This window comes from Python bivittatus, unplaced genomic scaffold, assembly GCF_059951505.1.
Source record: "Python bivittatus isolate LINGU-HERP-01145 unplaced genomic scaffold, Pbiv_v1 ctg000610_np1212, whole genome shotgun sequence".
NCBI lineage: Eukaryota > Metazoa > Chordata > Lepidosauria > Squamata > Pythonidae > Python > Python bivittatus.
The window spans coordinates 45488247-45515998 of NW_028277088.1; the positions used below are offsets into that span (position 1 = coordinate 45488247).

The 27752-nt window shown below is 36.5% G+C and overlaps 1 protein-coding gene across 1 annotated transcript in view; it reads left to right on the forward strand.

The window, feature by feature from the left end:
- Positions 1-12631: 12631 nt before the first annotated feature.
- LOC103066848 (transmembrane channel-like protein 2) overlaps positions 12632-27752 on the forward strand; it is a 36876-nt gene continuing 21755 nt past the window's right edge. Inside the window, exons 1-8 of the mRNA XM_025169462.2 lie at positions 12632-12674; positions 12986-13033; positions 14116-14422; positions 17011-17163; positions 18520-18610; positions 21328-21409; positions 22895-23001; positions 27278-27376. Of these exons, the coding sequence (XP_025025230.2) occupies positions 12632-12674; positions 12986-13033; positions 14116-14422; positions 17011-17163; positions 18520-18610; positions 21328-21409; positions 22895-23001; positions 27278-27376 (930 nt within the window). The remainder of the gene's footprint in view (positions 12675-12985; positions 13034-14115; positions 14423-17010; positions 17164-18519; positions 18611-21327; positions 21410-22894; positions 23002-27277; positions 27377-27752) is intronic.

The window sequence follows — 27752 nt, forward strand, 5'->3', positions numbered from 1 at the left end:
CTTTTCTTTTCTTTTCTTTTCTTTTCTTTCCTTTTCTTTTTTCCTGTTCACATCTCTTAATTCAATCTAACCTAGTTTCCCAAAGTTCTGAATAGGTACAGAGATGATTGGGATCCAATTAATGGTGGTAGGATTAGTTTAGTGATAGGATTAGCTTAGTTTAATGGAGTCTGAAGGAAAGCAGCACTGTATGTTTCTTAAAAGATAAAGCTTCTTTCAAGTTGAACTCCTCTAAACACAAAGAATGTCATTATTGATATACTCTGGAAAAAGTGCCCTCCCTCTTCCCCAATCTCTCTTTTCCCTCAAATCTCTCAGCTTCTCTCTAGCCTGGCTCCTGATGTTGGACAATTCAGTTCTATAGACCTGTTTCTGATTCTTGATGGTGAATCCAATTTATTGCCATTTCTTTCATAGCCTTTCTGTCTGGGTACGGAACAGCAGAAACTTTTTTTTTTGCAATCTTGAATATGAGCACAAAACAAGAATCGGTCAAGGTCTGGAGCCGCTTACAGTGATTAGAAGACTTGGAGGCAGCATATGCAATTGAGGAAAGAAACTTCTAGTCTGGTATTGTGACCCGTTCAAATTGCTGGCTTTAATCCTCTAAAGCCAAAACAGTTGGTGACAGATTACATGAAGGATTTCTTTCTCTTAAATTTATTGAACTGGATTAAATATCTTTAGAGGGCATTCACAGGGTGGGCCACCCAACAAGAAAGGGGGAGTGGCTACTAAAGAAAGAAACCTTTTCAGTGCTGGCATTCAGATTTTGGAATAACTTATCCAGAAAGGCTTGCTTGATGCATTACCTCATTTTATTTTAACAGATGAATACTTCTTTATTTTTCAGGGCATTTCAAGATCCTTGGAACTTGACTGCTGAAATTATTTTAATGCTGGTGGCCTTATCTATATTTTTAGATTTTGCACATTGTGAATTCAGTGGCAAATGACTATTTATGGAAGCACTGGGTGGAAGAAACATGGGGAAAATATGCTTTTGTTGGGCATTTCAACGTGACATTCAATACTATTGACTATTCCTTGAAGGTGACTTTGAGCCTTGGGAACCCTGTTAAGCATTCCCATACACTAGCACTAGTTTTTTAGTTAATCCCTTAGCCGCCGCCGCCCCCCCCCCCCAGTTTTATTTTGTTCTCTATTCTTTTCTTTAACATCTAGCTGAGATTGCTAAGGAATATCATTGGAAGTCTGGGGACTAATTCTCATCTACAGTATATGCTTTTAACACTCAGCTCTTACTCATTTGCTGCTGTTGCAAATTCCACTGCTGCAAATACTAAAGCATTGTCTAGATGGAATGAGGGACTGGATGTGGATGTGGATGTAGAAATCAAGTTCCAAATGACAAGTAAACTTAACGTGTCCTGAATGGGAAGCATTCAGTCTGAGTTATCAAGTACGCAACCTGAGGGATGCTTTTTGATCCAGGGCAGTTCTGGAAAGCTCAGGTGGTAGCTATGGTCAACAGTGCCTTTGCTGAGCCTCATCTGATGCATCAACTCTCCTTTGCTTGGGAATTGAAGATACAGTAACAATGATTCATGCCTTGTTCATTTCCCATACTTATTTAGATTACTGGAAAGTGGTTTACATGAGCTGTGCTTGAGAAATATAGAGAAGCTACAAATAGTTCAATCAGACTGACACAACAAGACTTTTATCAGTATGCACTTTGCATATCACATTATTCCACCCTTGGATTATTTTCACCAGCTGCTATTCCTATTTGTTTGTGGGCACAAATCAAAGGGCTGGTCTGGACTATGGTATCTGAAGTTCTACTTTATTGTATATGATCCTGGCAATTTCTAATCATAATAAGACACTCTTTTTAGTGTCCTACCTAAGTTGGTGGGAATTACCCACAGAAGGTAAGTTTGACTCCTTCCTTACCATGCTTTATACAGGGTCACTCATTGGGGGAGATGGGCAGTATACAAATTTAACAATCAATCAATCAATCAATCAATCAATAATCGTCAGCCAGTCTTTCAATGTATTGTCACTCTCTAATTTGAACACCATTCTCAAAGCCCACTTTTGGATCTCCTCATTATACCACTTGATATTGGGGAACTTCAGCAGCCATTCTCTGTGCCCTTGGATGGTGGGTCAACCCTGAGCTGTACAGGGCTTTATATACTGTACAAGGTATATCAATACCTTGGATTGCACTCCGAAACATATCAGTAGCTCCCACAGAACTTCCCTTTTTAGGGAAAGTTGTCGAGAACATGGTTGGGGAACAGCTTTGGAGAATCTTGGAGGAAACAGATTCTCTGGACCGGTTTCAGTTGGATTTCAGACTGGAATGCAGTATAGAGACAGAATTGATTATGCTTCTTGATGATCTTTGGCAAAACCAGGATGGGGATCATGCATCTATCCTGATTCTCCTTGATCTCTCAGGGGTTTTGATACTGCTGATCATGGTATCTTTCTGGACTGGCTGTAGAGGATTGGGACTGGGAAGGGGGAGACCACATTACAAAAAGTTGTACTGTAATAACCTTTAGGGGCATCTGAGGGGGCACTGAAAAAGTCAAGGTAGTTTATATATAATAGCACAAAGATTTTTTTTTTAAAAAAGACATTTTAATTGTAATGCTTTTGCAGTTTAATAAAACATTTTTTAAAAAGCATGAAAGTTGCAGCCATGCAAAGCCCTGCCTTTTTTACATATATCATAACACACCTCAAATGCAGGTAGACCTTCAATCACACAGTCATTGGCTGTCATATTAACTCCACCTATGCAGATGCCCCTGGGACTTTGAATTACAAGAACTGAATAGCAAACAAAGTAAGAAAGCTGGATATCAGAAATATAAAGCCATAGCCAGTCAGAACAGTCAAGTGTGGGCAAGAATGGCAAACATTTTAAATGATAAGACAGCTTCATACAGATTCTTGTGCAGGGCTGCAGTTCCAGTTATAAACAGAATGAAAATTCACTAAATAAACATTGCCCCAGAGCAAACTATAACCTCTTGGCAGATAGTAGTACCATTCATAAAATTATATGACCTCAGATTTAAGCATCAAAAAAATAAGAGCCATGCATAAAATTCAAGATCTTGATTAGCTTCCCCAGTGTGGTATCTCCTTTGGCCATGCTAGCAAGGGATGATGAGGATGGTAGTTAAACGCATTCCTAAGTAAGGGTTGGTTGAGCTAAGATTGCATTACAATATGGTCATAGGCAACCTACTATTCATTCTCATGCTATAATGAAATTCTCATTATTGTTGTGGTCATTAGACTTAAGAATAGATGTTATTATAAATCCATAGTTGTGTTCCAGTAGTCAGAGTTATAGAAAACTTTGGACAAGTTCTATGGAATTCACTGTACTGGGATGTTCTTCTTAACCTTAGCTGCAGAATTACAGAATATAATGCAGTCCCTGGCAATCTTTTATTAATAACACTTTATTCATAGTTTATATTGACTTTAATTTGAAATAACTTAATCACCAGTCTCTTGCATTCTCTGTTATATTGATAGAGATAATGATTCACATGACTTTACTTTTATTTTATTTTATAGTTTTAAGATGCATTGTGATGTGTTGTGTCAAACTGCCTTTAAATGTTTTTAAAGGCAAAGCTCAACTCTGTGTAAATAATAAGTAATTTGTCTCTATACAGATTGAATTCTACTTTGCTTTTTCTACAAATAAATACCAGAAAAATCTTTTTGGCTGTTATCCCAAGCCAATAATATAAACTGAGTTCTGAGGAACTCAGAAGATTCCATTAAAGTGGAGAAATAATTGAAGGAGTTAGTTGGATGCAAATTGGTAGGTATTTGCTAGGAGGCTGTGTAACAGAATAAAATATGGCTACAAAGATCTGTAACTGGAGAAAGTTAGAATAAGGGAAGAACCCCTGTGATAGAACAAATAAAGGATAGAGATTAAAGGAGGCATGTTAGAGTTAGTTCTTTAGAATCTCTAGAATAGATCTCAGAAGTGGAAGAGGCTCATTTTCCTGAGGAAGAAACAAAATTCAAGAGTCAAGAAAGATAAAAAAGAAAGACATACAGCCTCATGCAGGCAGTCTAAAATGATAGGAAATAAGAGACAATAGTGTTTTCTTTCTCTCTTTGAAATAAAATAAAGAATGCTTATGAAAAAGCAAGTGATAAAAGGGAGAAAGCACCAAGTTTTTCTCCCTGCACACTCTGTCCAGAACGGTTCCACTCCTTGTAGCTAATAGAAAGGAGGGGTAGCTTGGGGGTGCAAAGGAATAAAGAGATTTAGTTGGAAATTCTCAATTATGGAAGTGAAAGGCTGGCAGGTTCTCATTGTGGGGCAATCACCCAGTAATTTGACTGTGGAAGGATTGGGGCTTTTAAGAGTCAAAGAGGGGTCAGAAAGGAAAATAGGGATAGATTGAATCAGAATGATAGAAGAGATCTAACTCAGGAGCAGAGAAGGAGACAAAACTCAGTTGTGGCCTTGGGTCATTTTTGCAAAGAGAGAGGGAAAAGTGGGTTTGTTTGAATATTTTCAATGCCTTCAAGACTGCTCAGCCAGTTGAGTATGATTGAGAAGATGATCTGTTAGCTCTCAACAAGCCTCTCTGCAGGTTGAAGGGAATTTATCTCACTGAGTTCAGTAGCTTCGTGTCATTCAAGCATATGTGTGAACCTGTGTGATACTGTTGACCAAGTGTTTTGCCATGTCTGCTCTTTCAGGTTACATTAATTAGCTGAATGAATCAAGTATGTCAAGTATGTCATGGAAATAGTGGCCACAGAGAATCCTGACAAACCTGGGAGCTAAAGGAAACCACAGCATCTGCAGCAAACATCAATGATGCGAAAATAATGTGAATGAGGTACAATCAGTGTTTGCATCATCATCCATGTATTATCATTTGCACTCTTGGCCAGGAGGGGAAATGTAACTTATTGTCTCTTTGCTCTACTCCTAAAAAAACCTCTTTGAAGTTCTATTTGCTATTCCATGAAAGCTTCATGTTTGCCAATGAGGAACTTTTTAAAAAAATCAATCAATGATAGGTCTAGAAGATCACCTGATATTTACTTTTTAAAAAAATATACAGTTCATGTTCAATCCTCTTTCTGAACAGTGCATTCTAGTGGGGAAAAAGGTTATCCAATTTTTTTCTACCATTCTTCATTTAAAGCCAGTTTGGTCTAGTGGTTGAGGCGCCAGGTTAGAAAGCAGGAGACTATGAGCAGGAGGAGGAAGGAGTATTAGGTATGTTTGCCGCCTGTAGTTATTTATAAAAATAAAGAAGTGGATAAAAAAATAAAAAAATAAAAAATTGATGGAAGAGAATTTTCTTTAGAAATTATTTCAAAGGAGAAGAGAATCCTGGAAAAAAGTACCATGGATGTGGGTATCCAAAGGGGCCAGAGGTCAAATGACAACACAAGTCGATATATGATGATGCAACCAACACATTAGATCAACATATTCATTATACATCATGGCATATAATCAGCTAATCACCTAATTTGCATAATAATGTCATGATGCATGGCATATTGAGATCCTCATGACTTGTTACAGGTCTGCTCCTCGTGGGTGAAGTGTGATATCCTTGCACATATTTAGCTGTGAGGTAGCCAAAAGATGTTAATGAATGTTCCATCTTTCATTGTACATGGATCTCTCTAATGCTCTGTGGACTCCATGGCTTCTCACACTTCAGTTATATCCCAAAAGAAGTACTTCCATAGGGGTGGGGTTTTTTTGTTTTTTTTTTAGTAGCTATGCTGCTATCATCAGGGATATCCAAAGCAGAGAGTTTCCAGAGAAGAAGAAGGGAATACTAAACCACCTGCTGTTCTTTTGAACCAGCTATGGCAAAACAAGATCTGGGGAAATGGAGTGTGTATAAGAACTCCTGTAAATGTATTTGGGAAACTCATTTTCTGGTTAATAGAGTAAAATGCAGTTTACTTCCAATTCTAGCACCACCATTTAATGAAAGCAGATGTGTTTTTTTAGTTCCCAGATATTGCAGACCCAGCAGGCTCATCTTCATCCAGTTCATAGCATCTGTTCTGCCATGCTCAGCTTTCTTATCACAGCTGAAATTTCATTAAAAAAATGCATGTTCAATTCCCATATCAGTTCTATTTGCATCACCTGTTTGTGCTGAAAGTGCAGGAATGTGTTACCCAGAGAAGGGTAAGGATTTTTTCATTAATTGTGCCTCATACATTTTGAAGATTCAACAGTCACCTTAACTGCATACAGAGCAGCTAAACCCAATCCTTGAATTTTCAGGGGGAGATTGTGTTTCCTTCTATAGTAATTCATTATTCCAGATAAGAATTATTCTAAGGTGGGTTACCATGAGCAATTAGAAAGAAAGAAAGAAAGAAAGAAAGAAAGAAAGAAAGAAAGAAAGAAAGAAAGAAAGAAAGAAAGAAAACAATTTAAAAGAAACATCAGCAAAACAATGAAGTTCTAAAACAGAATCTGAAAACACCATTGGGTCTTGACATAAAAATCTTGCAAAACAAAGTCATTTTCATAGCATATCAAAAATTAATGAGATTAGCATGACCAATTTCCTTAAAGTGAGAAGTTTCCTGCAATCTACCAATGTGTTCTTACAATTGGCTGAAAATTATGGTCTTTATATCAGCCTTAGGACTCAGGCTCAAAGAAATATATATTTCCTATTTTTATTTTAAAGTACCATAACTAAAAGAAAAAGTGATTGGTTGAGGCTATTATCCAAGTGAATCCAAGTATACCCAATACTATTATCCTGAGATGTGCATTGCTATGTAAATCCACAGTGAATGAGAGGCTCTTGGGATTGCTGACCAAGTCAAACAATTACTGTCATTTTGGCCCTCCAAACTGATCAATCCATTATTGTCTTTGTCACCTGTCTGCAGGTCCCTCTCCCTTTGCATCATAATATAGTCCTGGATCTGAGAACCTCCACTCCTTACAGAAAGACAGAAAAAGAATTGGCTAATGATTTGTTTCTTCTGGATTTTTTAATCAAATCTATTTCTTTATTATGAACTCAGCACAAATCTCTGGAAGTTAGCCAATTAATTGAATGAGCTCTATGGGGAGGGGAAGGAGGAGGAAGTATAATCAAATCAGAGCCTAAGCAAATGAATTTCTTAAAAAGGGTCCACCTTTTGGAAAGGAGAGATGTCACAAAATCTCTGAGTATTTGAATGATATCAGGAATGTGGCAGGTTTCTAAGGAAAAGCCAGAAAGAAGTCACAGGAAAGACTTCGGATTGCATACTGAATATTATTGGCATTATCAGAACAACTGTAAATTTGTGTAAATGAGGTGTTCTGGTAGAGTGATCAAACAGTCATCACACATCAAAGAGCTCTCACTCTCCAGAACTGTATTCATTGGCCAAATTATCACACATAGGCCTGACTACTTTTCCTACCATTGTAATATTTTAAGACTGCAGTCCCATACAGCCATACCTGGAATTAAGCTTCATTAACCTGTCTAACATAGTGTTCATGTCTTTCAACACTGACAAACATCAGATGCAGTAAGAAAAAAGCAGATGCCCAGGGGCCAAGTGACCTCTTCAGATTCTATACACAAGTGTTGTCCAAACTTGGCCACTTTAAGATGAGTGGACTTCAACTCCCAGAATTCCCCAGCCAGCCATGCTGGCTGGGGAATTCTGGGAGTTGAAGTCCACTCATCTTAAAGTGGCCAAGTTTGGACAACACTGCTATACACAGACAAAAGTAGTGGCACCATGTGTCCCCTGCCCCCTCATCCCTGCCCCTCCCATACACATACAGCACAATTACATTTTCTTTTTCTGTGGAGGTCTTAAAGCAATGTTGTCCATACTTGGCCACTTTAAGATGAGGGGACTCATCTTAAAGTGGCCAAGTTTGGACAACACTGCCTTAAAGGGTCTGAAACACTGAAAACAAAACACTTAACTTGTCAGCCCTTCAAGGTAGGCCAGTTCAGAAAACAAATAGATGAATTTCAGAGATGCTGTTTTACTGTTGTAAGGTATTATAATTAGAGAATCTTGAAAAGCTGCTCTGCCCCCTCGGATACCAAAGAAAATCAAGTGGGGTGATTTTGAGTTTCTTTCACACCCCCTCTTCTTTCCCAGGATTGATTTGTCATTCACTCAACAGTTTTTGCATTTTTTCATCAAGACTATCTCTGCAATACTTTACATACAGTAACTAAAGAAAGATAGCAACTAAAGTACTGTAAAAGTAGAACCATTGTATGATAGCCAAAAATCAGAAGGAGTCTGGTAGCACTTTTAAGACTAGCAAATTTTATTACAAGGCATAAGCTTTTGCAAGCTGCAATTCACTCCATTGGATTCCATGGAGCGACTAGACAGGTGTTGGACTTAAATTAGGGTGAGGCAAGGGGAAAGAAGGGAAGATAGAAGGCAGGGTAATTATGCAGATCCAGATGAGTTGAAGTCCACTCATCTTAAAGTGGCCAAGTTTGGACAACAATGCTATACACAGACAAAAGTTGAAGAATTTCTACCAAGAATTTGGTAGTCTGAAAAGATGCAACCAGACTCCTCCTGATTTTCAGCTGGAATAGAAAACCAGCTAATAAAAAAAGATAATTGCAGAATTGGAAAGCCATGGCATTACATCCTATACTCTTAACATCTAGCAATATCCTATACATGTACAATAGATGAGATTTTTTTTTAAATGCAGTATCCTTCAAAAGGTAGGTTAAGTTAGACGTATTATTTCAGACTCATTTAAAGGGCAGAGAGAGTTATTAAAATGAACTAGACAATCATGATGGTTTAAAAAAAGATTATGCAATACCCTTCCAAAGATAGGTTAAGACTTTCAGACTCATTTAAAAGGTATAGACAGTTATTAAAAATAACTAGATTATCATGATTTTTTTAAAAAGCCTAACCAAATATGATATTTGGGTTAACACTGTTGATTCATTTTAATGGCATACAAGGCTATTATATCAACCAAAAGACATATTATCAGAAGCCTGCCACTCTTTCTTGAAACCGGATTATGCAAGATGAATTATTTCAGGCAGTATCTTCTTCTGACCAACAGAACTGTTAACAGCTTAGCATCAACATTTAACAGAGATACTGGGTGATAATTGTACAACAGCCTTCAAAACTGCAGTAACATAAACTTCATAGTATAAAACTACCATCATACGATGCTCAAAATATCTCCAAAAGTATAGGAGCTATGTTCTTAAATTGGTTTTGTAGCACTTTAGTTACTCCCTCTGACCTGGAGGATTTTCCAGATTTCAACATATTAGTAGCAATATAAATTCCCTGTAACATTAAGGATGTAACTACATCTTTTGATTGCATATCTAAGATTTCTGGAAGATTTATTCCATTTTAAAAGCATCTGCCTGCTCACCAGCTATATTAGCATGTACAGAAAATAAATTTTTATACAATTCAACCACTGATAAATTAATTAATTTCATTATAATCACTTTTGATTGTCCTCTAGGAGTCCTTATCAACAGCATTATTTTATTTTGTTACAAATGTTTCAGACAAGAAACCAAGAATTTCCCAGATTTTTCTTCCTATTCCCAATACATTTGTTCCATTTGTTTCAAAATGCATGTAATTGATTCAACTGCAACTTAAAAGATCTAAACATGTGATATGCATTCTGAATTAAATTAATTCAATTCCCTCGTTAATGGGATTAACCAGACAGAAAGACTTTGCTGCCCGTGTTTTCCATTTCTTAATTGAATACCTTTGGCTGGAAGGCATTCCTTCCTGCACTAATCCACAAACCATTTATAAGATTCCATCCCATTAAAAGTCTATCCGCTTGAGTAATTGGCTATTTTAGAAACTCTCCCTCGCTACCACACATGACCAGTTCCTGAAAAAAAGTAAGCTTTTCTAGGAACTGTCAAAATAATAGTCAATCATTATCAAGCCTATAAAACTAGCAACCAATTGTGTCATTTGTGCCAGGAATTCAATTCTCTATACAGTACTTACTTTTGTCTATATGTAATATTCCACTTTCCCTGCAATTTGGAATCTGACAATCATTCATTAAATCTTCTCTCCTTCTCAGTGCTGAGCTCCATTCTTCTTCTTCCAATATACTTCAAATCTGATATAAAATTTAATAGAATGTAGAAACCATTTTGGAACTATGGGTAGTCCTAATTTCAAGACCATCCGTTCAGCAATCATTCAAAGCTATGATGGCATTGAAAAGTGTGACTTATGACCAGTCCTCGAAATTCTGGCCATTGCAGTGTCCCCACAGTCACATGATCACAATTTGGGCACTTGACAACCGGCACGCATTTACGATGGTCGCAGCGTCCCATGGTCATGTGATCACCATTTATGACCTTCACAGCCAGCTTTGCAACAAGCAAAGTCAATGGGGAAGAAGGCAGGAAATTGCAAGTTGTGGTCATGTGACATTGTGCTTTACACCCGTGTGATTCGCTTAATAACCACAGCCATAACTGACGTCATAAGCCAGTGCGGTCACATGACAGTGCACTTAATGACCATGCCGCTTAGCGACAGAGTTGCAAAAAACCCTCAATGGCTAGCTTTCATTCAATCTCTAATCTTCCCTTTTGGGGGAAAGTTGTTAAGAAGGTGGTTGCCCTACAGCTCCAGAGGATCCTAGAGGAAGCAGATTACCTAAACCCCATTCAGGTTGGTCATAGTACTGAGACAGCTTTGCTTGCACTGGTAGATGAACTTTGAGGTAATCAACAGCCATTTCTTGATCATAACATTTCCTAATGCCGCTACTGAAATATAAGCCAAATACTGGACAATCAGAAGTAGGGCTGGTTCTTTCCAAATTGTTATTCAACTGCATCAATTGACGTAGAATACCACCATCAATAATGAAAGCCTAATACTCTTATTGAGGAATTAATACTGACAAGAATCAAATATTGGCATTGGGACCTTTCTCAAGCAAGGATTACTGATAGATGAGATGCAGGATGAATCAATGTAACCCAAGGATTAATTAGGTAAAGCCCTGCGTTAACCAAAAATGAAGAAAGAAAGGCAATCCTATCTGGTTAAATATTAAGCAGCCTGGTGTGTTTGTTTCCAGTATTTAGTTACACTTTATTTGATAACATAGCTAAATAGATTTAAAAACTAAAAACAAAATATATGAGAAAGCTCTTATGTCTGGAGGTTTATTTGCCTGCTTGTTTTTTGAGCAATAAGACAAATTGGGAAGTGGCTGTCCCCCAAACAGCCACCATCACAATCTGACTCACCCAGATGCATTGCTAGAGCTCTATGAATTGTTCATGTCTCTGCGCTAGTCTGGCATTTACATAAGTAATTGTTTAGGTTCACAGTAGCACATTACTAATTTATATCTTCCATGCCGCAAGCTCAGGAAGCAGAGGCAAATAAAGCAAAACCAACAACCAAAAGAAAAACACTAAACCAGCCTATTTCATTTTTTACTCCATTACTCTGAAGAAAAAATAAAGTATGCAAGCCATTTTATCCTTCTAGGAAAACTAACCCCCATATGCTAAATAGAAAACCTAAAAAATTAAATGTTTGCTTCTTAAGAAATGAGACTCCAAATGATTAGTCACATCAGGAACAGCAATTTGCCTATGGAAGAACTGAAGCAGGACATCATTTGAACAGGAGAAGAACCAGACCTGTCCTGCTCTGAGTAGAACTGCCCAATTCATAAGGTCTTTAACCCAATCATAACAGCTAAGGGAATAAATTAAGGTTGTGTTCTGGCTCCTTGTTTGTTTAACATTTATATGAATTATCTTTTTAATTGTATATAGGAGGTAGATATACATACCCTGAAACTTGCAGGGAAACTAAAGCTTTTTACTTGTATACAATGGACACAACATGTTAAAAAAGGGCAAGGCTTCAACTGTCAATCACACCTGCTATTTTGACACTGTTGATACTACACCACCACCCCACCTGAAACCCACTGTTCTTTCATCTGGTGCCTTTCAGAAGTCTAAGAGGAATTCCCAATCAGCATGGCCACCCTGGTTGGGAATTTTGAGAGTTGATGTCCCAGTACATCTAAAGACCACCATGTTGGGGAAGCTGCCTAAACTGATGAAGGGAAATGAAAAATATCAGTGACAACCTTTCTAAAATACCCCCATACCCTCCCCTACAAAAGCCATGTAAAAAATTAGACTAATGTTTTTTCAAAGAATGAGATAGCCATATAGCCACAATTGAAACTGTGTGTATCTTTATCTACTTTCTCTCCAAAGGGCTTTCCTTCATGTTTAAATAATGCAATGCAATGCAATGCCAACAGGTGCTTTCTGTGTTGAAAACAGATCAGAGCTGAAAGTGGCTGGATTGGATTGAATTGATACCATGAATCACCCTTACGCCTGTAGCCTGGGAGCTGAAGCAACTGTGTAATTCAAGAATAATATTGGAGGGAACCAGTAGTTGCAGATTCATAGACAGACTTGCTTTATGCATACCAATAAGAAGCTAAAGAAGGCAGTGTGAGAAAAGGCATAGATAGCTATAAGCAGTGTGGATAAAACCAATATCTGAAGCCGTTGTTTTTTTTTTTAAAGGAATATCCATCATGGTAAAGAAGAAATGTGAATTACAGATCATTATGGAAGATGGTTTGTATGATTCACCAGTATTTAGCAAGTCAGTATATCTTGTATTTAGCATCTTAGAAAAAAATAAATTGGCATTGATTTCATGTTCAATTTCCAAACAAAGTCTATTTGATATCACTACACAGAGAACCTTAATTAACTTGCACACTGTTGGAAATATCAGAGGAGTCAAAAACAGAACATACATTTTAAAATTCAGATCAGGCCAAATTCATGACAAGAAAAAGCTGCTTTTTCTCCTAAGAGTAATCTTCTGTATGTTAAGATGATGACAATAAATGTGATTAGTGGTGTTTGCTTTTGCTTTGCAGTTGGGATGGAGATTGATGGACAAGTGGAGAGCGACACAGAAAGTGAAGGTAAATAAAAGATGAATAGCTGCTGTCTTTTGAAAGAGTGTGTTAAAGAATTTATTTTTCTGAGAACTGCGTGCAGTGCATATAAATTGAGATCTACTGGCAATCATCTAAGCGTTGTTGAGTGACTGTCAGTCTTAGGAGCACTTGAATAAAAACAAATCTGGCCTTTCCATAGAAGTCAACTTTTGCCTGTAAATTTTGTTAAGGACTGAGGCAAAGCCAATCTTAATTTACAAAATCACTAGTTTGATTAATCTTTCAGTTTAACCATCCAGATTACAAGCAGGGCTCCTGAAACATAAAATTATTACATCTCTTGAACAGTTTTTGCTTGAATGCCACTGGTCAAGGAAATTTGACAGCTCCCTAAGAGTGGGTGATACCAATGGACTTCTCTTATATTTAGAAGTTTTTCCTTACAGTGAACTTAAATAGGGCTACCAGATCTGGGCTGCAAAAATCTGACCAACCATAAGATAGAATCAAAAAGTTTGGGTTTTGGTATCTCTTTGCTACCATCAAATGGTCATCTGTATTTTTGCAGTTCATATATTGTAGCCTTAACTTTAATCTTTCAGCTTGTGAATTGTTAAATTGATATAGGTAAGAGAAGCATAAGAACAGAGCTGCAGTGCAATTTTGTAGGAAAATTTATACATTTTTACAATATAATAGCCCATTATATTTTTAACTTCCAGCTACTTTCTTGCATTTTAAAAAGCAAGATAAAATGTTATTCTTTCCTAATATAGCAACTATATCACTAATATATTTCAGGATGCCACTCCCATAGTTACTATCAGTGCCTAAGTCTTACTAGTATACTGATGAATTACACAAAAAAGGGAGATGGATTCAGACTTACATGAGTAATTTAAATCCCACTGATTTCAATAAGTCTCTTCTAAGTAACATTAAGTCTGGATTTGCAATACTAGGACTGATTCTGAGAAGTTTATAGTCTTTAGAGGGGCTTTTACATTTAGGAAATGTCTGCTTTTGCCTAATGAAAGATAAAATTCTCAATAACCACGGTGTAACTCTTCAGTTTTATTTAAATCAAACACTTTTTTAAAATACAGATTATGAATATGAAGAAGAGGAGGAGGAAAAAGTAGTTCAAAAAAAGAATATAAAGGAAATTACCAAATTAAAGAGAAAACAGAGTAATGACAAAGATACTGATGATGAAAATGAAGAGGTAGAAGAAGTATCCAGGAGGAAGAAACCAAATAAAAAGAAAAATCAGAAAACAGACAATGACGACAAAGAAAACGAGGAGGAGGAAACAACAAAAGGGAAGAAAAAGAAAGACAAAAAGCAAAAAGAGATTGAAAACAAGAAAGCAAAAGGAAAGGACAAGAAAAAAAAGAAAAATACAGGTGAAAGGTATGACATTTTCACCACTCCCAAGATCAAAAGCCACAAGTTTGTTCTAAATAGTTAGGTATTTTGTATAAGAGTACATCTTATACAATGGGGAAAACAATGTATTCATTTCACTGAATCTTGGCAAATTACTGGCTTCTGATACTGCCATAAAAATGTATTATTTATTTATTTTTATTTTATTAATCAAATTTACATGCCACCTATCTCACTGTATAAGTGACTCTAGGTGGCTTACAAGTATTGTGCAATGAGACTCAAAGAAAGACATGTAATTATGTTACTATGTGTTTGAGTAATCTGGCTTAAACCAAATAGGTCATCTGAGGGTTCTCAGGATAGTTTGTGGTTTTCCAGAAATAGATCTCTGGAACTGGAAGCAATTTGTGGAGTTCTAGACTGCATCAAATCCTCATGGAAAGACATTAACACAGCTTTAATCTCAGAAATTCATAATGGTTAAGAGTAACTTGAAAGTGCTGGACCTTGCTGTTTCAAGGAGGCCCATTTCTGCATGCTGACCAGCATTCTCTCTCATGACCATCACTGGGCTAGAACAATCAATTACCTTATGCATCTGTAGGCATTATAGGAAGAGAGCTATGTCAGTCTATGGTGGCCAAGTGAGAAACTGCTGAATTCACATACATCAAAATGTTTCAAACTATGTATCTCTGCAGGTCTTAACAAACACAATGGATTTTTAACACATTACAACAGTTAATTGATAAGGTATTTGTTCTTTGTCTCACATGTAATCTTCACCTGCATAACCACCAGTCTTCCCCTTCTTCCCCATACCTTATCCCAATTAAATCCTAATCAGTCTAGTCATTTCACTGCATCTTATGAAATGAGCTGAAACTCACAAAAGCTTATGCTCTTTTATAAAATTTGATAGTGAGAAAAAGTCGCTACCAGACAGCTTATATATTTGAAGCATGTTGTCTGAGAATACTCTTCAGGTCTATGTAGTAGTTGAGCTGCTGATGTCTGCCCATGTTATGGCCCATCATACTGTGCAGAACCAGAAGAACAGGATTGGGACCTGTTGCCCAAGAATTGTCCAGATCCAGGACAAGATATCCTTTTTGCAGAAGTATCAGAAACTGATATTTTCAACCATTTTGTTCCAAATCATATCCTGTGAAATTCAATTTGTGTGGCTAGTAGTGTGTGATGGTGAGCATTTGTATCAGCAGTGTCAGTGACTGGCACTCAAGGGGTGCAGGAGGGAGAGGGATACAGGAATCCTAAGTACAAACAGGCATGATATAGTTATTGAAATGAAGGGAAGCTACTGGTCACCACTTTCTTGGTTATAGTCTTTTAAATAATTCAGTACAGCATAAGGTCTGGATCTACAATCCATGGGTGCCCAGCTTACCTCCTGCTGAGCAGTCCATCTTCTATCTCTCCTGTCATCTTCAAGCCCTCCAACTTCTTACTCATGCTGCCATTTTGATCACACCCCCATTGTTCTGCATAGGACAAGCTCTTTTATTTGCTAATTTACAAACTCACCTGTGCTCCCAAGGCCTGGATCCAGACCTATCCCACAAATGCCTTCCAGAAAGTTATAACAAGGATCAGTTTTTTTTAAAAAAAAAAATTAACCTAAGTATAGCAGGAAATGGTAGATAGAAAGACCAACATGCAAATGTGGAAAAAAATGGCAAAGTGAAGACTTCTGCATCAGGTCTGGTCATCCCCTTCCAAGAACTGATTGGTCTCCAGCAATTTCCCCTGCTTGCTGGTGGGAAGTATATTATTATATCCTCTGCCATTCCAAATGTTACTGCGCCAACCCAAATTATCTCCCCAACCCCAATAAGTCCTATGGGTGGAAGTCTTTAGTTTCTTTCAATTGCCAATATCTATTCTGGTTCCTAAAATTGTCCATGCTGATGAAACTTTAGCTCTTCAGGGGAATAGCTAGGGCTCCCCCTACCAGCATATGCTACTTCTTCTAAGGTCCCTTCTCCCTGCAACTTTAATCTTTTTTGCATCCAATTTACTTAACTGTTGGATAAATTATAGACATCTAACACATAAGCTAACCATCCACAACCGTTTAATATCTACATCTATACCTTTGACTAGAACAGCATATAATTGTATGACTAAATAAACAAACAAATTTGACATCAAATGGAGGTTTAAAAATGGCAAATGCCAGCAAATACTACTTTAAAATCCTTGGTTTTTTTTTAAATACAACAGCTGCATACGATAAGTTGAGAATATATAATGTAATTTCATACAAGATTTTCAAGAATTATTATAAGTGTAGTATAGTGTAGTGTAGTGTAGTGTAGTGTAGTACAGTAATATATATAAGACTCTCCCACAGGTTAACAACTGTCACCATCAATTACCTTGGAAGATATTATTTATTAATTAGCATTAGTTTATTGTATTTTAATCAGTATTTTAACCAGTATTTATTTTTGTTTTTACTGTAAACCACCCAGAGTCACTCACTGAGTGAGATATATTTATATTTCAGACTAAATCTGAAATATAAATATAAATATATATAATAGTGTGCATTTGGATTTGGTCTGATTTTGTGTTTTTACTCCTAGTTCTTCTTCTTCTACACCAAACTCTTCCGATGATGAATCTCTCTCTGAAGAAGAACTGACCAAGCTAAAGGAACAGGTGGAAGAAAAGAAAAAACTGATATCTATCATACGAAACAAACCCTGGCGCATGGCAAAGAAATTAACTGTGCTGAGGTAAAGTTTCTTGGTGATTATTGTTCACACACTTGTATGTACATAGGCATCATTTATGTTGCCATTCCATTCACATTCCATAAAGATTATATTCTGCAGCTGTTGGGTAAACGTCTTGAGCACCCTAACCCTTTTGCTCCATGGGTTGGCTTAAAAGAAAGATTTGTTATTGATCTGTATAACTGGAAAACAGATGACAACTCTTGGCTCAATTTGTGTATTAATTAAAAATATGAACCTGAATAGTCAGAATGTTGTCATTCTTTGCCTTTTTTGATTGTTGGTGCTTTTTTCTATAGGAATCAAGGGATTATTTTTTTCAGCACTTTCAAGTGTTAATGCTTGTGAGCTGTTAGACAAAACATATTACATTGATTACTGATCTGAAGAAAAGAGCTGCCATGTTTATCTAAGAGAATGACTTAATATGCCTGAAATAATAGCACTTTCTCATAAGCAACAGGGAAGCTGAATGGAAAAAATTCAGCTTTAATTCCTGTCTTTTCACCAGGCTGAAAATGATGGGAAATCATCTGCCTCAGAGGGTTGGTGCCATGTGGAGTAAACAGTACAGGGCTGGAAGAATTAATTGACTCAGTATAAAGCAGTTTCACATATGCTACTTCATACTGATTAGATAATGCAAAATGTTGCTCGAGCTTTGCCATAAAAAGACAAAACAAAATGATTGCTGCTCTAAAGAAAGCAAGTCCAGGGTTTGGATACTAAAGGATAAAGAAAATGCTGCAAAGGAAGTTAGATTTTCCCCATATTGCAGTATATCTACCTACAGCACAAATGCCACAGTTTTTCAATCTGTGACCTACTAGAACTTCCTCATGAAATGGAATTATGATTTTACAGTGATCTGTCCCTCTTGGACAAAACTACAGTGCCTGTAATGAAAACATACCATTCATTACTGGAGCTCATTGAACTTCTAAATGTGCATTTTGCCTGTTGAACTAACCAGGAGAGACTTGGAGAAGGCAACCTGGCTATAAGTGAGTGATTATCCTGAATTCAAACAGTTATTCACTGACAATGTTACAACAGATCCTAGTAAGCTGTCTTATTAAATGGAAGAAATTAAATCAGTTTATAATGTAGACAGGAGGAATCTCAGATAATTGTACTGCATTGTTACTTCATATTTCTACATGTTAGACCATGAAACAGAGTTAGCCTTGTGAGTTCAACCACAGGGCCTTTTATATTTATACTATATTTGTGATTAATGCAAGAGTAAGTGTTAAAAGTCATTTTGACCAACTGTCTCTGATGGGCAGATATATTATATTACATTACATCATGTCAAAATAGTTAAATATAACCTTTTTTAAATTTTTAACTTAGGGAGGCTCAAGATTTTGTAGAAAAAATTGAAGGTGCTTTGGGAAAAGGAAAAGGAAAAAAGTTGTATGCATATAAGATGATGTTGACAAAGGTAAGTGATGTAAGAATTTTGGGTAAGCAATTTTTTCCCCATACTTATTGTATTGGCATAGTTTGTAAAGTGCTTTTACTATTGGAATTTAGAAGTCTGTACAACTTATATTAAAAATGAAAACACTAATGTGAGTTTGAGAACCCAAAACTCAATGTTTGGCAGGTGGTAAATCTGAAAACTAACTTGCCTTGTTATAGATCCTTTTTTAAAAGGAGTGAGTACTGTTAGAAAACAGTCTTTTAAAAACTTTTGAATATTTCTGAAAATCATTTCATAGTCCTGACATAAGGGAAAGGAGGAAATTATATTACTTTTTACAAGCTGAATAACAGACATTAAGTAATACCTGCTTTGGTCCTCTATGCTCCTAATCACAATAGACACATAAATTGGAGGTAAGGTGAAAGCCGTTTTCTTCCCAGTATCAGCAATAACATTGTATAATCAAAATGCTGGGGGAACGTACCATTTCAACAAGACAATGACAGCCTTCTAGAAAGATAATTACATCCTCACTGCAACGATTGTGCTGTTAGAGAGAGAGTTTGGGTTCATGCAGAAGAACCTCTAAATCTACTTTCAAAGCCAAGTCCAGCCACTGAAAACGAAGAATTCATCCCCTGTTGGTAGGGTAAGGACCTGGTGCAAATCTTACGGTGCCAACTTTTGGGCTGGCCTTAAAGGAAGCTTAGACCATTCCTTGTCCATCTATAACACAATAATAATAGAACTAGCCTACTTGAGCCTAACTTGCCTCCTTTATTATTGCTGATTATTGTTATTAAGGTTGGTTGCATAGTCAGCCAGATGTTTAGACTGGATTTGGCATTTTTATCCACCTATCGAGTCCTTCCCAAGGACCTGGGATAGGCAGATCTTGCTGTTTAATAATATTAAAGATATCATTGCAGGATGTAAGCTGTTCCAAGTAAAGCTGCCTTTTGCAATTGACTGATGGTGATTTTATCAATGACGGTGGTGTTCAAATGGTGCTCAAGATGTTTTGGAATTGCACCTAAGGCACCTATCACTATTGATACTATCTTTGCTTTCTTTTGCCACAGTTGTTCTACTTCTACTTGCAGGTCTTTATATTTTGTGATTTTCTCCAGTTCTTTCTCTTCTATTCCACTGTCTCCAGGTATTGCAATGTCTACTATCCAGATTTTTTTGTCTTTCTTACCAACAATTGTTAAGTCTGGGGTGTTGTGTGGCAGATGTTTGTCTGTTGGAATTCTAAAGTCCCAGAGCACTTTAGCCTCTCCATTTTCTATTACTTTGTCTGTTTTGTGGTCCCACCAGTTCTTGCTTGCAGGCAAATGGTATTCCTTGCAGTTATTCCAATGCAACACTGTTGCTACTTTGATTAAGTGATCCACTGGTTCTTCAGCTTCTTGGCAGAGACGGTATTTGCTGTCTGTTACTGTCTTCTTGATTCTGGTTTTGTATGCATTTGTTCTTAAGGCTTGGTCTTGTGCAACCAGAATTAGCCCCTCTATCTCTCTTCAACTTTCCTGCTCTTAGCCATTGCCAGGTCTTGTTGTTATCTGCTTTGCCTGCTAGCTTTCTTTTTTATGTACTGGCCATGTAATACTTTGCCTTGCCATGTCTCTTTTCTATTCTTCATTTGGTCTTTCTTATAGGCCAGCTTGGTCTCTTGGGTATTCAGTAAGCCTTTACTAGCTTGCATCTTCTTCACTGTCCTTCAGGTATTCTTGCAATGCCCTTTTTTCTTCTTCAACTGTCTGGTTTACTTGCAACATTCCACATCCACCTATGTTCCTTGGTAAGTAGAGTCTGTCAACGTCTCTGGGTGGTTGAAGGGCATGATTCAATGTCATTATTTTTATGGTCTTCCTATCCAGGGCTTCTAGTTCAGTTTGAGTCCAGTCCACTATTCCAGCTGTGTATCTAATGACTGGAATTGCCCAGGTGTTAATCACCTTAATGGTATTTCCGCCACTGACTTTGGACCTTAAGTTCTTCTTCAGTCTTCTGATGTATTCACTGCTAAAGTATTATTATTAATATTACTATTATTATTACTACTACTAAATATTACTTATAATGCACAGAACATTTTACCAAGTCAGGGAGTAGATCCCACCTTTGAATATTGGAACCTTGGATGTCTTAAATTATTTTACACACTTAAGCTCTGACAGACCGTCAAGCTATGGACTCTCTTGAGTTCTCAGAAGTTGAAGGAGAAGGTAACAATTTGAAATATTATTTGCAGAGATCAGTATGGATGAGGATTCCTTTGTAGTATTTAGCCTCTTCTCAGTCTGAACAAGGGTGACTCAAGGTTTGCTGCCTAGAACAGCAGAGCAAATGGTGTTTTTCTGCTTTCACAAGACAAGAGGCCAATTAACAAAGGTTTGCTACATTTTTTTCCACCTGAGATATAGAATCCTCAAAAAATCTCTCCCCTCCCCGGGAACAGAAAAATAACAAAATCTTGCATAACTGCTGAATTATCATTCCTGTCAAGTTCATTTTTAAATTGTATTGTTGGAAAGACAGACAGAAACCCTTTCCTCCCACTCACCAATCAGGAGGACCGTGTGGCGTTTAACTGAAATGCATCAGATTTAGGCCAGCTCATCTTCAGTTTTCAAGACACTAGCATTTAAACCATAAAGTATTTCCCAGGCCTTTCTTTATTTGCCGTAGCCTAGAACAACAGCACCTTTTCCTACGTTTATTTTCAGAAATGGGTCAAGTTCAAGAGAGATTTTGACAATTTTAAGACACAATGTATACCTTGGGAAATGAAGATAAAAGAAGTTGAAAGTAAGTTAACATTTGTCTACTTAATCTACATGTCTAAATATTATTCTGAATGTCACAACACAAAAACAGTGCTTTTTCATTAATGTATAAACTGGTTTTCAACTATTATTCTCAAATCAGTATACCAGTAAAACACTTCATTAAACTGAAGATAACCATCACCATCTTTAAGGCATCAATATCATCAATATCATCATTTTCAGCCTTGACCTCTCACACTATGTGAAAAGGAAATGCTAATATTCACTTGGAAACTGAGCTGCAAAATTATGGCTACATTCATACAAATAGCCTGTTTTCTCACTATGACTGTGTTGTCATTTCACTACAGTATCTGCAGAATTTCCTCAACTTTAAAAATCACCTTTTCCAACTAATACATTTCATTAAAAGGTATAAGCTATCATAAGGTGCTGCTCACTTCATTAGATGTATAGAGTGGATAGACTGATGTAGGCAAGTACAGTACTCATTTCCTTGCCTATCCATACAATTGGGGGCAATTGTAGGACCTTTGTAAACCTGTAAGACATAGCATTTAATTTTTTTAAGTCATTTTAGTTTTTCTTTGTTCTTTGGGGATAACCAAAACCCTTCTCAAGTTGCTCTCTGATGCTTTTACATCTGCAAATGTCTGCTGATTCCATTCATTCATACATGCTCCTACATATTCCAGAGTATCTCTTTTGAAGGATTCCTCAGCCTTACTAAAATGCAGTGCAAGAAAACAGATGTATTTGGGGATAGCGATGGGGAAGGGAATTAAAATCTTCCAGTAAGGAATGAAAATTACATTTCTGCACACCAATTTCTTGGAATCTGCTTAGCATGCCAATCTTAGAAACCATTTTTAAAAAAACACAATGGAAATCTTTTTGGAACTCATCTGTGGAGGAAGGCACAGATAATGTGGGTGAAAGAATGCAAGAACTGTTAGGGGATAAAAGACATAGTAAATGACATCTCAGTCCTGGAAAAGGTGGGACTGTGAGAAAGAAACTCAAAATAACCCTGCCTTGATTCTGCATGGGACAAGAGGGGACAGAGGGAAATTCTGATATGATTTCACGATAGTGCTTTGATGCCCTACAATGATAAAATAGAGTTCCAATAGTCTTGCAGAATCTGTTTCCTGAGCTGGCCTACCTCAAACAACTGACATAGTCTTACCCTCAACTGAACATCCTAGATATTTGGGATAGGATGAAGGGGGCCATTATAGAAGATGACAAGCACTGTTTTGGGCAGTGAGAAAATTGAAGCTGGCTTGGAGGAAATTATAAATGTGATTGGACCAGCTGCAATTTCAGGCATTCACTTCTTCCTCCTCTTCTAAAAGAATTTTGGAAGAAAGAAAAACTGAATGCCTCAGACTAGACACTCAGTTAGATTTAGATTGATAGCTCATCACAAATCCATTCTGTTATCTGGACAATTCAGTTTCAGTTAAGCATTTTTCTAATGGAAGCTTTTTTATTATTTAAGGTCATTTTGGTTCTTCAGTGGCCTCTTATTTCATATTTCTGCGATGGATGTATGGCCTAAACCTGGTTCTGTTTGGCTTAATATTTGGACTAGTTATAATTCCAGAAGTAAGTATGTAAATAATAATGCTCATAATATATTGGTTTGAAAACAGGAGACTTTAGGTTATATGTCCTGATATAGACCTTCTAATTTAGAGGCATCCTAGATTAATGAGACTTTTCCAGCCATTTTACTTTTGGCTATGGATGATGAAGCACAATAGTTTTGAGGGAGTATCAGATTGGCCACCATTCCCATTTATTGGAAGTCACCATTAGCAGCATTTTTTAAATTTAAGAAGTGTAGTTATAATATTGGTATTGGTAGCAAGAAAGTTTCTTGACATTATATATATAAAATCACAATACATTTATCATTCCATGCAACTCTAATTTTAAACCTAAATTATTGGGAGGAATATCATTTCTTTACCATATTAGTTACTTTTATTTAATCAATTGCTAAGGTTGCCTACTTGCCAATGCCTGTGGGTGGTTTATAAGGTCTAATGTACAAAGTAAAGTTTAAAAAAGAAACACCCCCCCCCCAAGTTTTAAAAGATGAGCCTGCTGAGGAAAAAAATAGAATCAGGTATGTTATATAATGACACAGTAGTTAGGGGAACTACATACTATCCTAGCTCAGAGACTGTGGGAAGAGGCAACAGCATTTCATGTGTGTGTGTGTGCATATATCAAAATAAACATTTTGCAAAACAGTACAAACTTATGCTTTACTGAAAATCAGAGCCAAAGGTTTAAAAAATGTCCTATGTAGAGAGGAGGGAGGATTGAGAGAGGAAGGGGAATCAGATGAATTATTCAATTCTATGCATATTTAAACAGAAACCCACCTAACTTACTCCCAGGTGAAAGTGCTGAAGGATCCATGAAATTATGAAATGATTTGTATAAACAAAATGGGAGAATGGGTCCTTTCACAACAACATTTTCTCCCAAAGTACTGGATCACATTCCCTTGGTCAAATCACCTTTACCCCCAACTGGAGAATGTTCATATTGCAAGTTAAGTGAAATGTTATCTAGGCCATCTTTACCAGAGTCTGGTTTCTCCAAATATGCCCCGATATGGCTAGACAATACAGCACATAACATGAAACAGCCCATATTGAACCAGAATTGCAGCCTACTATTGTCTTCCAAAGCATAGAATCTTTCAAACTTACTGATCTTCAGTTCCCATAATCTCCAAACACTGTACACCATGATACCTGGGCAACATAAGGGCTGAAGTCCAAGATATATAGAGAACACCAGATTGTGAAAGGTGATCTACAGTATCATTACCTCTTCTCTCCAAATGTCAAGTCTACCATCCCTGCCTCCTCATTCCTATCTAAAGAAGTGTATGTGATGCCTACGTATGTGTAAACCCTAAAAGCTAATTTTTTGAGGTCCATTTCTTATATATGAATTAAATATATAAATCATTAATACTTTCCACCAATTACATTACTTGATTTTGATATGCCACGGACAACAATGTCATATCTCTGTTGGGTTCTTGGTGTTTGCTGAGCTTGGTTTGCTTCCTGCAAATATTTCATGACCAAACTAGTTAATATCATCAGTATTTTGACATGAGAGAGTGGGTTTGCTGGCTTTTTTTTTGCATGGGATTGCCTTCTGAGAGCCAGGCTGCACCGCTTGAATGCAAACTGGATCCACAGTGGCTTTTGGCTACTTGATGATGCCCTGTCATTGTGAACTTCTGCTCCTGCTGGTCATCTCCTGGATGGACCAGACCAGATGTTCAAAGCTGGTAGATAGATAGATAGATAGATAGATAGATAGATAGATAGATAGATAGATAGATAGATAGATAGATAGATAGTCTCAATGTGTTTCTCTCTCTCTCTCTCTCTCTCTCTTTCTTTCATGTTGCTGAATATGCCAGCAGATAGAATACCTTTGGCAGCTCTTTTGCTCCCACATGTCTCAGCTTTTTTTAATGAGACACACACACACACAGACACACACACACACACAAACCATAGTGAGCTCCATCCTTTGTCCTTCTGTGCCTATCATTTGCCTGTTTCTTTCTTCTCAATCCTTACATTCATTTTCTCTCACACATACCTGTGTGCGCATATATAGGTACAATGATTATGGCATAAACTTTGGGATTATATATTACAAAAGCTCTCTCCAAGCTTTAATAATTTCCCCACCTTGATCTTCATTTTTCACAGAGGTTTGAATACCACATAGAGAAATAAACACAATGCTTTTAGTGCATTCAAAAGGAAATAACCCATGAAGTTTACGGCAACAAGAGCTTTTCCATCTGCCCAAAATAAAAGAAATCCACATTGCTGCTTATGAAATATGCTCCTTAAAGTGAAATTGGGGCAGTTTAAACCTGTGGATATTTGTGAACATTCTTACTATCAGTATTTGATTTCTAATAATGAAAAACAGGACAGACAGAAACCATGTAAGAAAGTATATCAGTATAACAATCTATAATGAGAGTATACTGTAAAGGGAGAAAAACAGATTTTTAAAAAAGTATAATCATTCAGTATTACCTATTCTAATAGGTGGGCAAGAATTCTATTTCTTTTAAAAATTTAGCTTCCAATTGTTGTCCTTCCTAATTTTATTCCTTTTGGACCATCTACCATATCTAATATAACAACACTTTTGCTAATATTATGTTTCAGATATAATTTGATTATTTACAAACTAAGTCCTTAAAACAGAAAGGATTTTTAGAATTTCTCAGAATACAGGTCATAATTTTCTTCTCAATTGCTCTAGAGTCAAGTAATTATTTATTTGTTTTTAGTATCTTATTCAGTTTGTACACTGCCCAACTCAATGACTCCAGGCAGATCACAAAAAAACATGAAAACTATAAAACAGTAAAACAACAGCAATAAAAGAAGAAACAAAGATGGAAAAACTGGGTAGCAACAAGCACACCCAGTCCTAAAGCTATCTTATTTCAAATCTTAATCATCAAAGGATCAGCCATAAAGGAGTTCAATAGATGTGTATTTTAGGAAACATTTATTAAAGCCAATAGAACTAGAATTCAATACAAATACATTCCCGTGTAGATTAAGATATATTTGCTTTTTAATTCACCTCTTTCACATAATTCATCCCAGTTGTTCCACAGTTTCACATTTTACCAGGAGGTAAGCAAGTTGCTGTATTCTCTGTTGTTCAGTTTCCTCTGTGAATAGTCATTATTGCACCATAATTGTCTGTTCATAACTGCTTCTTTGAGTTTTTGTAAGCTCATGTTTGTGTCATCACTGGTAGTATCTTCTGTCAACCTCTTTTTTATTGCCTTTAATTTTTCCCAGCATCAGGGTCTTCTCCAATGACTCTTGACTTTTCATTATGTATCCAACATATCTGAGCTTTAGCTTTATTATTATAAGCAGATTGGTTTTATTTGATTTAGTATTGAATCCTTTGTTTTTCTTGCAATTCAAGATATTCTCAACATTTTTTTTCATCACCACAATTCAAAGACATCAATTTTTCTTCATTAGCCTGTTCTAATGGCCCAACGTTCACACCCATCTGTTATAATTGGAAACAGTTTAGTTTATTGTGGAACAGCAGACCAGTTTTTGTACTCTCTTCCTTCACTTCTAGCAAGAGATTCCTTAAGTTTTTCTTACTTCTAGTCATCAAAGTGGTATCATCAGCTTATCTGAGGTTGATATTTTTCCCTGTCAATTTTAATTCCAATTTCTACTAATCTAGCATTTTTCACAATATATTTTGCATATAGTTTAAATAAGATGATAGTATACAATCTTGGCATTCACTTTTTCCAATTTTTAACCATTCAGTTATTCCATATTCCAATCTAACTGTTGCTCCCTGGGTCATCATGCAAATTCTTCAACAGAAGATGAAACAGCTCAAATACACCTATGCACTTAAGTAGAATGTACTTTGTTGTGATCTACATAGTTAAAAGTAGAATCATCTGAATAATCAATAAGGCAACAGTAGATGTGTTTTTGCAACTCCTGAGCTTTTTCCGTTATCAACTGGATGGTTAGCAGTATGATCGCAGATGCCTCTGCCTCTTCTGAATCCAGCTTGTCCATCTGGCAGTTGAGGTCTATATTACAAATTCTTACTTGCATGTGATATAAGTGCAATTGTATGGTTGTTTGAGCATTCTTTAGCAATGCCCTTTTTTGTTACTGGAATATAAATGAATATTTTCCAATCCTTTTCACCACTTCTGCTTTTCACCACTTTAAGTTTTATTCTGTTATTAATGGGTGAGAAATCAGATATATTTGAAGTGCTTCACATAGCATTAAAAATAATTTTGTTGTAGGTTTTAATGGGTGTGCCATATGGAAGTATACCTAGAAAAATTGTACCCAGGGCTGAACAACCCAGTGCTATGGATTTCTCTGTTCTTTGGGATTTTGAGGTAGGTACTTCTTGCATTTTTGTTTAATCTTAGTTCTTCAGTCTTTTCTCACAAAGGGAATGGGCCAAGCAAAAAAGATTAAATTTAAGCATAACAAATTAAATTTCTATTGTTGGTCTCCTACTGAAACCAGTATTGTTACATAATATATTGTATCTACATGAACTATATGTATAAAATAAGAAATCAAAGTACCATAGAAATGGACAATGACATAAAGCCAGGCTCAGTTTTCATTCTCCTTTGTTAGAGGAATGTTGTTTGGAACAGAAAAGCAGATTATGTTGCTTCTTCAATAAATGTATGATACAATTACTGCTTCTGTGAATTTGGATCATGTGATTTGGAATTTCTTTGATGTGGAAATAAATAGAGT